At 46.2% G+C, this 12,298-nt stretch overlaps 1 protein-coding gene across 1 annotated transcript in view; it reads left to right on the top strand.

Annotated features, from left to right (window-relative positions):
* LOC311339260 (LIM and SH3 domain protein 1-like) overlaps nt 1–12,298 on the top strand; it is a 28,339-nt gene that overhangs the window by 3,011 nt on the left and 13,030 nt on the right. Inside the window, exons 2-3 of the mRNA XM_084464637.1 lie at nt 6,423–6,517; nt 11,364–11,448. Of these exons, the coding sequence (XP_084320763.1) occupies nt 6,423–6,517; nt 11,364–11,448 (180 nt within the window). The remainder of the gene's footprint in view (nt 1–6,422; nt 6,518–11,363; nt 11,449–12,298) is intronic.

Raw genomic sequence — 12,298 nt, forward strand, 5'->3', positions numbered from 1 at the left:
GTACATTTCCATTGAAGATGATGTGACTCATGTAAAGTTCTTGATATGATTGCATCAGTCGGTTAATTACATCAACTTCAGTATTTGCATGGCAACAAGCAATATTATTTTGATGTATGAACGCAATCCGAGTTTTGGGTTTGGGGTTTTGGGGTTGGAGTTTATTTCCTGTTTAGACAGCTGCCCTCGTATCCCATGAAACCAATGGAAATGGTCAAAAGGTCAGAGGAACACTTTTCCAGTAATGCAGGGTCTGTGCATTTTCTGTTGGATCAAAATAGAAGATCTGAGTTAAGCTATGCAAAAATGCAAATGCCTGACTTAAAAGTGTGTGTGTGTGTGTGTGTGTGTGTGTGTGTGTGTGTGTGTGTGTGTGTGTGTGTGTGTGTGTGTGTGTGTGTGTGTGTGTGTGTGTGTGTGTGTGTGTGTGTGTGTGTGTGTGTGTGTTAAAAGGGTGCTTTTTTTTTGCGGTGAATTTTGATTCTGACTGCACTTAACGTGTATTCCTCTGGAGGCACAAAGCTGTTATCCATTTAGCCAGGTTATTCTTACTGCTACTGACTCATGCTCTCCAAATGCATATGATATATTTCAAGGAAACCAGCAGTCACCTCCGGATGGTTCTGTCTGGCCGAACATGGTGACCATACACATTCTTAAAGCGAGCAAGTCTTTCCTGAATGACTCCTGAACTTCCCATATGTTGTCTTTAGCAACGACGAAATAGGACTCCGTGCTCTGACCTGCTTGTGGCCACACCTTCGTATGTTACAGCAGAGACGCTTGTGTTTACAGACGACAAGCAGAAAACAAAGCGTTGGATCCATATGGACAGCAGCAGGCCGTGGAGACATGTCGAGGAATCTGAAATGAGTGAATGAATATGTAGAGTCGGTTTATGCCAACGAACGATGAATGGAGGCTTCAGGTTGTAAATTAAGCCCCTGCTGTTCGCCTGCTGGCCAGCATACAAGCCCTCCCTTGGCCGTGGTGGAAACTAGTGGCATCAGGTAGACCCAGAATTACCTAGCCTCATTTTTTACGAGATTCTGCTTTTGGAACAAGCCAGATGTAGGTCTTGAGTCTCGCATCTGGAACCGTGTTGGACAGGATTCTCTCTTTCTCTTTCTATCTCTTTCTTATTTTATATATATATATATATATTAATATTAATATTAATGGGAACTATACAGAATTGTTATAGAATAGCATAACATCACTCAACAGGCAGAAGTAATTGAGTTGAGCTTCATTTTACCATAGTCATTGGTCTGTGGGGCGTGACGGTTTGAGGTGAGTCAAAGTGAAAGTATGCCTCATATTTGAAATAACCCAGCACAGAATAATAATAACATAACAATATGATGAGTCATTTTGGTGACATGAGGACATTAATTAAGTCGGTATGTAATTTAGATCAAGTTATGATGAAAGACATTTCCAAAGAAGTTTAAGGTCACTTGCCTTCAGAGAAAGTGACACTAGCTCACAAAAAATGTGTTGGATAAGGTGTGTTAGCATAATTAGAAACAATGCTTTTTGTGCATAACAATATTATGCGTGTGTGTGGCTGGATGCTCATCACATCTAGCCATGCTGTCCACAGTCAATCTCAGCTGATTAAGGATAACAAACAATGTTAAGTGGACCTGATTGTACTTCAAAGGAGCTGTCTTTGTCTTAGGTAACCCCACTATGTCACAGTTAATGACTTTTAAACTAAACTAGTCATTGTCTTGGATTCAGTCTAGTGTTTGCTTCCTATTTACAAAACGGAGAAGCAAAATGGAATTGAGCCATTCGTACCATTCGTTTTTGAAAAATGTTGAAAAAATGATATATAGTATTATCTGCTGTTGAAAATAAAAGTCAAAGGACATTGGTCGGTCATTCCTGTGTCTGTTCTGGTGTCTCCTCAGTGTAAGCAGCGCTCATGCTCTTTGCATTTTGGATTCCCAGATAGTGGAGAGTGAAGATAACTAGCGTGGCATCCCTGAAATAAACAGGAAGGCATAATGTGTGATTTCCCACACAAGTGGTGCACCACCAAAGAAAACCGAAAGTATCCCTTTTTGTTCACTGGGATACGACCAGTGTTGGTGGCAAGTTTTGCCAACCGCAGAACAGTGTGGGAGGACCTCCCCCCTACACACACACACACACACACACACACGAGACACACATTAGCCCCTTTTTAGAGTACAATTTATTGTACGATGAGTTGGCATAGCCCGACAGGGAAATGTTGGCGGATGCTTTCACAGGGTTATAAAACATTTAACATGAATGGTCTGTTTATTCCAAGGTTCCCAGACATGTCCGTATCTCCAGGATTCCCTATCGTCCTGGACTCATCTGCACCACTGTGTCATTTTCATAGATAACCAATTATCGCTTTCGCCTGCCCTTTCTTTTGTGTGCTGCAAAGCCAAGGCTTTGCATTCGGAATGTATACAAGGCTGATGGCATGGCTATAATTGTTAGGGGACCTAGTAGGGAAAAGTAGATAACCCCTTCCTATTGAGATGAAGCTAGCTATCTATTGCTGATGAGTTGGTTTAACACCTGCTGTCTGTTACTCTCCTGTCTACCTGCTGTAGCAGTGAAACTTGGTGACATGACCTCTTCTACCATCATGTAGTTGTGTGTTTTGTTAAATACTACACAACACGGTAAAATAGTACCTGGAATGCATGTGTTTTCTAACAATATTTTTACTTGAACTACAAAACATGACAAACATCCACATGTTGCTTTGTATATTTTCTACTGAGGGAGGAGAGGAGCACCTCTATGCCTGGCTGCATGTGTCAAAAACTCATGTGGCAGGTGGCACTTGGTTTGATCCCCAATGTCAACAGCTTAGCCTTACCTTTGAGTATGACGCCAAATCTCTACCAGCTCCTTAAAGATCTGACTCCACTGTATCCAAAACTCTGAGTCGTTTTGGGTAGTATCATCGTCTACATGACTAGATAGTAGCTAGACGTGGATCCCTCTGAAGCTGATGCAGGACTTATGTTCACCATGAAAGCCATCTATCAGAATACGGCTTTGATTATTATGATCTTAAAGCTGCTGTAGGTGAGATCGGCGAGTTGTAAAGAGAGAGATCAGAGAAGAGTCTTAATGCCCTGAAAACGTCCGCTCTCTCTCTGCTCACCCCCCTCCCTACACTGCACCGCCATGGAGAAGTCTTGCGTTCTCATTTCATCAATGGCATCTGTGTTTGACAGAGAGGATGAGCTCCTCAAACCAATCAGGGAAGAGATGCCCTTATTGGTCAGAAATGAGCCAGGAACAGTCTAGAATCTCAAAAAAGAGGAAGGTGCGGTCAACTTGAAACGGATATTCTCACAGAAAATTTAACTCACTAATGGATGATGGATGGCTGTGCCATTACAACACACAAATAATAGCTCTAAAGTCCTGACCACGAGACACCCATGTATTCAGCTCTAACACTATCTATAGTCCACCACATTAGTGTTTAAAACCTAATTATACCAGTTTATGTCGCAGGGGACATCAGTCTACTTCTGTTGATCTTGTGTAATCGCTGGTTTTCTGTCTCTGCCTACTTACAGAGAAATCAAAATGAAACCATCTCTCTTCAGAAGACCTAGCTAATCCCTGCTTACACAGTTAATGCTGTAAAGGTGGCTGGTGCTTCCCTGTGCTTGTCAGGGGAAGAGAAACAGGAGCATTTCCTATCCGCTCTTAATGCACTCAGGAACGCTCGCATAGAAAGTGCTCAAAACGGGGGTATAGTCCAAACACATTTGTTAGCACCAGTCAGTGGCTTTCGTTGGTATGGGAATTCACGTTCCACCCTAGACACTCATTAACCCTCCCTGCAGTTCATTTAGGTTATTTGAAGAGGTTCTGGGGCTGGCTGAGGCATGCAGGCACTGAGTGAAACCCTCCCTTTCTTACACCCACCACGTGCACCGTACACTGAGACACATAGCCTACATACAACACACAGACGCTCACACCCTTAGGCTGGAGCTGTGCTGATGCAGGGCGACAGATCTGGTTTTGCCAGGCTCCGGTTTTCCAGCCCGGCGCCAGATCCAGCCTCAGCATTGAGGAGGCTGATCCGGAGCTTGGTCAGGCATGACCGATTTGATGCCTTTTTCCCCCTTGCTTTCCTCTTGGGATCTTTCCCACCCTGCTTTGCTGTGTCGCTATCTTAATCCCATTTCCTTCTCTCGGTTACCCCCTCTGTCTGCTTCCCTTGCATGTGTGGCTCAGGGGCTCGCTTCACCTGAGACGTCCATTGAGTCCTTAGGGTTAGGGGGTGGAATGTGGTTTAGCAAGTTACCCCCAGGTTAGCGATCTGCTGGGTGAATATCGTTGGATATATGAGGTCCACTCTCTAGAAGAAACCCAAGCTCAATATTTACCCTAGGAAACGGGGACAATGGGGATCAAAGTCTCTGCATGACTCAACTCTCTCTCTCTCTCTCTGTGTCCAGCGAGCTCACATCAGCTGTTTGTTGTGTTGACCACCTGACCACATCCTGACCACACCACTGCTCCAGATTAGCGGGGCGCTCAGGTGAATTGGTGCTAGTGTTTTGGTGCTAGTGTTTTGTTTTTTTGTCAAATTGAAGTGGCTTTTACTGTGTTATAGCCTTCAAGATCGGCACCAGCAAATCAGCTTAGGCATGTAGAAAAAGATGATCAGCATAGTTGGATAAAGATGAGAAATGCATAGACGCACACAGCGGGAGAGGGAGGGAGATGATGCGGCTGTCAGTGGTTCTCAGTCACCGATCGGGTTACAGCGAGGATGTGGTGGGCATCCTAGGTCGCAGTTCAGAGTTTCAGCCAGTTCCGCAGTGGCCAGCGTCTTTCTCCCTGTGTCAGCCAACCACTGCTGTGCTGTTCAGCCACGACACACACATCCGCTCGCAAACGACGCACACTCCTTATCACGTTGTGGTCGCGCATCATCAATGCTGGTCTCGGACATCTACAGAGGGGTAACAGACTGGACTATTGTTATCTTCTCAGCCTTTATAATGCGTCGCTGACCATGACTTTGAGGTTGGAATCTTGATTCCTGTATCGCTACAGGCCCCATGTTAAATATCAGCCTGCGTCGTATCACTGCAGGACGGATATGATGGATAAGGCCATCCACGTCGCCCTCGTGTTTCAGCTGAGCTGAAAGGGCAGGGTGCGGGCCGGCACTCCCGAATCCCGATAGGTGGAGGAGTGAGATAGAGAGGGAGGCGCCATGCTGCTGTGATGATTCTCAAGCATTTCCTCTGCTTCTGAAAGGCCCGTTTGGTTTTACGATCAGTGTTTGGTGTGTTGGCAGTTTGTGTTGCGACTAGGCTGAGGGGAGGAATGGCATGGGACGGCAGAACGCCCCTAGGCCATGTTAATGAGGACTTTCTTTCCCTGTCTTCCTCTCTCATTCTCTGCACTCCTCCCTCCATTCCCTTGGTGATAGCAGGAGCGTCGCCAGATTATTGCCTCACTCCCTTTCTCTCTGCTGTCCTGTGCTGTCTTACTCTCCATCTCTCTCTCTCTCTGTCTCTCTCTCCCCCACCCATTTCTTCCTCTCTCTGGTTCTCCCACCCATCCCCATGCTCCCTCACATCCCCGCTCTTCCCTCCGTCCGCTTCATGCTCCTTAGTTTTCCAGGGCCAGGCTTACTTTCGGACCCTCTGATCCTCAGCCCAGTGCTTGCGTTGCTAACTGTGGTGGGCCTGCACATGTGCAAACCTGACCTTGGAAACCGATGTGAAAAGCCACATGCATGATGTGCATCTGCATGCTCACATCCGTGCAAAAGGCCTAATAATAGAATAGTGTGAAAACCTGACGTGAGATGGCGTTCACTCTGTACTGTGAGGGACTACTGGGCCCTCAGCCCACTTGTTTATGTGACTCTTGCTCAGACAATGAATGCCATTATTCAGGGGAGAGTCCAACTTGATGATTATAACCAAAAGTGCATAAGTAGAACAAACGGCTTCCCATAAAAAACGGAAACGCAATGACAAAACAATGACTATACATACAGGGAATACAAAACAAACAACACATGATGTTATCACGCGTTGGCAAACTTCGACACGCCAACTTTGTGAGCCGGTGGAGAAGTAATGACCGACCTATTGGAAATGCCCATCTAAACAATTAAGATGCAAATTCCCTGGGTGGCTGATTGGATGGTGAGGCAGTGGAGCATGAGTGAGTGGCCATCAGAGCGAACACTCAAGGTTCTAGTCGAGGCCTGCCTCTGACTCGTGTCCCAGTGCAGGAGGAACTGATTGTACTTCCTCTCTGGGCCTCTTGTGTTTAACAGCCATCCTCTCCTTGCCTTCTCTGAAAACCCCTGGATAAAAGCATTCTAACCTCACCATGTTGTTCTTTTTCCTGTGTCTTCCCTCTCTGGACAGTACTGGCATAAAGGATGCTTCAGCTGCGAGGTCTGCAAAATGACTCTAAACATGAAGAATTACAAAGGTTTCGACAAAAGGCCATACTGCAACGCGTAAGTTGTCCCCTCGTGTGTGTGTGTCTGTGTGTGCGTGCTAAGAGTCTGTCTGTTGGTGTAATTATGTTATTATGCAATGCTGGCATCATGTGTACGGGGGTTCAGCACACATGTGAAACACATTTTGTTCAATCTCTGTAATTTCTTTCAGCGACGCGTCCTTGAAAGACCGACTCTCCAAAGATTCTCTCCGCAGTGACTGTCTGTGTTTGTGTTTGACTCTGTGTACGTGTCCCACCCCACCCTACAGGAAGGAACTGCTGTCTCCACTGTTGCGGAGACAGCACCCCACCCATCAGCTCTCCACACCACTCTCCCCACCCCCCCCCCCTCCCCCACCCCCCCAGGGAGGAAGGGGGAGGGTCAACAAAAGAAATTCCTTAGATTCCTCGCCACTGACACTGTGGCACTACCCCACGTGCACTCTCTCACTCTCTCACTCCCTCGCTCCGACGACCGGAGAGGAATCCGTGGAATCCGACTTCATAGTAAAGCTGAGGGCTCGTAGTAAAGCTAGCGATGGTTTCTCTCTCTCCGTGTGTGTGCATGCTAGTTTTACAAGGAAACAACAAAGGGACAACGGCTTGGTTTTACAGTCGATTTACTCGTTACATTCTGCTCCATTGTTGTCTGTTTAAACCAAACTGTGGCCGTTGACAGCTTGTGTTGAACCCTGTCTGTAAAAGAGTTTGTGTTTGGGTTTTTTAACAACATTTCCCCAACTACCAGTGAAAATATCAGGGAAATACAACTACCCTGTTTTTCGGAAAAACAGCCGTGGCTTGTATCCCGATTTTCCGTTCTCAAGAAGAGGTTTTCCTTCTGCGTATCTGCGCCTAGCCCTGCACATCTAGGTCAGTGCTTTAGCCTGTGGCAGGTGTTCTCCGACCTCCATCACTCCCATATAGAATTACTCTCTCCTCCACCTTGCCTGCCATTTCCCAATCCTGTCAACAGACCAGCTAGATGGCTACTTACTCGCCCCCTAGCCCACCATGTTTACCGGACTCGCTTCCGTTTGTTTGAAACAAGCCCTGTTGGTGTAAACACCCATTAGAAGAAGATTCATCCCCCAAAGGAGAAGCCACTCTCTCTCTGTTATTAGCTTCTGCGGTGGCCGGTGTTTATCATTAGGTCTCAGGATCTGCTCTGGATCAACGCTATGGACTGTTTGTGTTATCATACATAATGTCCACCCGCCCCCCTGCCATGAGAACACGCCCTGATTAGACAGCAGAGTCACGGGGGAGTGGCGGGAGATTTTGGGAGGGCAGATGACTAGATTGGAAAATTCTTCTCCTTTCCTCAGGAGACGTCGCCAGCACAGTGAGGGTCTTATTTTAGCCCCTTGTTTCGATGCATTCCGACGCCGTTCCTTAAAAAGAAAACGCAGGACTTCAAAGCAGTCTCAAGTGTTAAAAGATATCAAGACCTTGACTTGATGTAACGTTACTGCTTCATCATGCTCCTGTATGCCCACGTTTAACGGCTCACAGACTATCTTAAGTCAACTCTCTGCCAGCGACTGATTCAATGGAGTGAGAGAGAGAGAGAGCCTCCACCCTTTACCGTTCTTCATATTAGACCTGGCCAGGTTTGCTGCTCTTACAGGAACTGGAACTGGAGAGGGAAGTAATATATAGATATCTCTTTATTCTCTTCTAGATTATGTAATGGCTTTTGATTGTATTTCAGATTGGAAGTGTAGAAATTGTGCAACAGCGTAACCCTCTTTTTGATGACACACTTTCTGAGAATGTGGTTCTATTCAGCTTTGCTTTGTTAGGCCTTAGTCTTGCTAAGCGACAAGACAAATCAACAGAAGACAACACGTTTGTTGTTTAATAAGAAATAATGAGAAATTACAACGCACTAAACAGAAAACATCAAGGCATCTTAACCAAACCTATCGAAACCTTTGGGTTGAAAATGTACCAGTGACGTAATGGAAGACGTCGCAACACTACGTTGCTATGGATAACCGCTTCAGTTTAGATATTCACTTCAGCTAAACCTTTAACCTCCTTTTAAATGCCATTTTAAAGATCTTTCCTCTGTTAACATCCGATCCCATTCCACTGGAAAATATAGAGAATGTGATGCAATGTTTGTTGAAGACACAGAGTCCATGAGAAGGCGCAGTGTGAAAGAGACCGAGTGCACGTTAGACAGTTCATCTTTCAAGACGAATGAATAAGTAAACAACTTTTTGCTTCTTTTTGCTGCTGGGTTATGAAGCGATATACATGGTGTTCTAACATGGTGTTCCAACGCCTGTCAAACGATCCGTTGGAACTTTACTTCCAGAAGACAAGAGGGCGGGACTAGCCTGAAACGCCACCTGCTCCGACTTTGACTCAAGACCTTCCCTCCTCCACAGTAGGTGTGTGTGTGTGTGTGTGTGTGTGTGTGTGTGTGTGTGTGTGTGTGTGTGTGTGTGTGTGTGTGTGTGTGTGTGTGTGTGTGTGTGTGTGTGTGTGTGTGTGTGTGTGTGTGTGTGTGTTAACACGCATGTGCCTTCCAACGTGACCAGCATCATGACGTAAAGCCCATTTCAGATTGAAGATTTGCAAAATAATCACAACGGTTAAGTTCGGCCTTTCAGGTCGTCAGCTGCAGACGTAAAGCGGGCTGATGACGTTAGGCCAGGGGTAATAAGATGGTGATGCATCAGCTCATCTAGGGACTGTATTTCACCTGGAGGTAGAATGAATGATAACACTGTGATTCTCGGCAACTTGGAAAGAGAATATCAACGCAGTGATCTTTCCTACGGTACCATTATCATTCCCCCCTTTGAACGTTCTCTGCAGCGTTCTAAAGCCGTTTCGTCTTATCGTGAGTCTTTGATCTGAACTGGGCGTTAATCATGCATCTCTACAGTACGTATTGACAGGCCTTTTGAATGCCACTGACCAATGTGTGTTACTAACTAACATGTAGCCTGATTTGAGGAGTCCCAGGCATGCACGCACACACACACACACACACACACACACACACACACACACACACACACACACACACACACACACACACACACACACACACACACACACACACACACACACACACACACACACGGCTCATGCATTAATCATATTTATTACACCGCCTTGTTGAGAACACGATCCTGCTGGGTCAAACTCGGCGTTCACCAGTCTGTTATTTCTTAATAGTCGACCGCAACTATGAATAACAGATCGTTGCCATGCAATGTATTGTTATATATTGTGTCAAATTATTGATTTCATTATGAAGTAGCTGTGCAATAAGCGGGATAATGAACAGTGTTATTAGCAGGTATCGCAAAATGGGTCATGGTGCTATCGGTCGCATTATTATCCCTCGCTTATAATATATTGTATGTAATATAAAACTATATGTATATATATATACATAACAAGGCCGTATACATGTTTTTATACAGTTCTTGTTCAGCCCAAAGTGATGTTCCCCTACGAAAGCCAGGCTGGGTTGAACCACACCACCACAATCCAGTCACACCCAACTCTATAAATAAAGCCCCTCAGATGGTATACAAACATCCATTACCCAACAATGTAGGGTTAGCCACTCCGAGGAAAGCCATGGTGCTGCTGCAAACAGCAGCAGCAGCCGCCGTTTTGAATTGATGTGATTTGAGCTGATATGAAAGTAGCCTTTTGTTCTGGGCGCATTATAGGACGTGCTGAACATTGTTGAGAAACATGCAGGATCTGATTTTGAGAGTTTGAGAAAACAGTGTTTGAAGTTTTGAGTTTTGGATTCAATTTGGCCATTAGGGTAAAGCGTCTTGCGTATGACCACAAAGATTCTGATCTTTGTTTTTGTTGCACAAAAAGAAATGTTGTTGCACATTCAAAAAAATGATAATCTATCTCTTTCATTATTTTTCCGGTCGGTCTACTGGTTTCATGGTTCAGGAAACAACTCCCTGCATAGTTGAATGAGTTCACAGAGAAGGCCCCTAGTTTTGACTTCTACAACTTCTAAAGCTTTATGAGCAAAGATCGAGAAGCCCATTGGTTTTTGACTAGACTCTGGCCATGTGGTTTTTTTTTTATTAACTGCCCCTGAAACCGTGGTGAACCTGTCTCCACGGGAGGATGAATGGAGAACTTGATCTTCATCCAAAGAAGCCTCTACTGTGTAAACAGTCTCTCGGCTCAGCGTCAATAAATAGTTCCATAAAGCAGTCAGTCAGCGACCCACCAGATGCAGCGAGGCAGGCGCTTACTGGCCGTGTCCATTCGCACACTGATGTCTGACTGCACCTTGATCCGATTAATGAGAGTGCGGTACACACCGAGAATCCCCTGAAATCTGTTCAGAGGGCCTCGTTTTTACGCTCTGCTGAAGGGGGCGGCGGATGACATCACCGGCACACCACCACACACACGCTCTGAGCTCTTTCACTGTGTGTCCCTTTGTTGTCCAGGGTTATTTTAGCGTGTCTGTGCTGGCCGTGCCTCTCTGACCCGGAAGCAGTGGTTCCCACACGTCCCGGCCTGCCCGCACCTCTTCCTCCTCACACAGGGCACCGTGTGTTTCTGCTTCACAAGGCCTTTTATTCTACAGGGGGGGACCCTGGAGCTCACCGGAGGAGACCTCCTCCAATAACAAACCTGCTCCCTGCGTCTCCCACACACTGTGCACTGTTTGGAGGCCTGTCTGTTTTTTAGCTGTCTTTGTTCACAAACCGGTGTGGGGCAATGCATCGTGCAGGCTTGGCGGGGGAATGCGGGTGGGTGTTGAGGTGTGTGTGTGTGTGCATGTGTGTGTGCATGTGTGTGTGCACTTTGTGTGACCATGCTCACTGTGTTGTGGTTGTGTTCCACAGACACTACCCCAAGACAAACTTCACCTCCGTGGCAGACACTCCTGAGAACCGCCGCCTCAAAGAGCAGACCAAGATGCAGAGTCAGGTGAGCTGCCACACACACACACACACACACACACACACACACACACACACACACACACACACACACACACACACACACACACACACACACACACACACACACACACACACACACACACCAGTTCATGCTACTGCTACAAAGTTTTATGTTTTCAGATTGCATAAGGTTGACCTTAGACAGCAATGGTTCCACGGATGCCCAGCTGATTTTCCTTAGTCTGTTTCCTGGAAATGGATCTATGCTGTGAGATCCATAAAGCCAAACACACCCGTTTCCTCTGCAATGGTACAACCTAGATGACTCTTTCTGGGTCCCAACAGAACAGTTATTTGCTGCAGCTAATCCCGAAGAACCCACAATCGCAGAGACCCAAATGTAGGCTCCGAACTCACACAGCTCATCAGACCAAAATACCCGTCGAAACTGGGTCACGCGTTGTGGAGGAATTAAAAACCAGTCCGATGGGGAGCTGGGCAGCTCTCTGTACCTCACCTTTACATTCTGCAGAACTCGCCTTACCTCCACCCTACCCGACCCCTAAACTATGCATTCTGCAGGATCTCTCTTTACCATCACCCTACCCGACCCCTAAACTATGCATTCTGCAGGATCTCTCTTTACCGTCACCCTACCCGACCCCTAAACTATACATTCTGCAGAATTCTCTCTACCTCTACCCTACCCGACCCCTAAGCTATACATTCTGCAGAACTCTCTTTACACGACCCCTAAACGATACATTCTGCAGAACTCTCGCTACCTCTACCCTACCTGACCCCTACACTATACAGTCTGCAGAACTCTCTCTACCGCTACCCTACCTGACCCCTAAACGATACATTCTGCAGAA

The sequence above is a fragment of the Micromesistius poutassou genome (assembly GCF_964030765.1).
Source record: "Micromesistius poutassou genome assembly, chromosome: 1".
NCBI classification, from domain to species: Eukaryota; Metazoa; Chordata; class Actinopteri; order Gadiformes; family Gadidae; genus Micromesistius; species Micromesistius poutassou.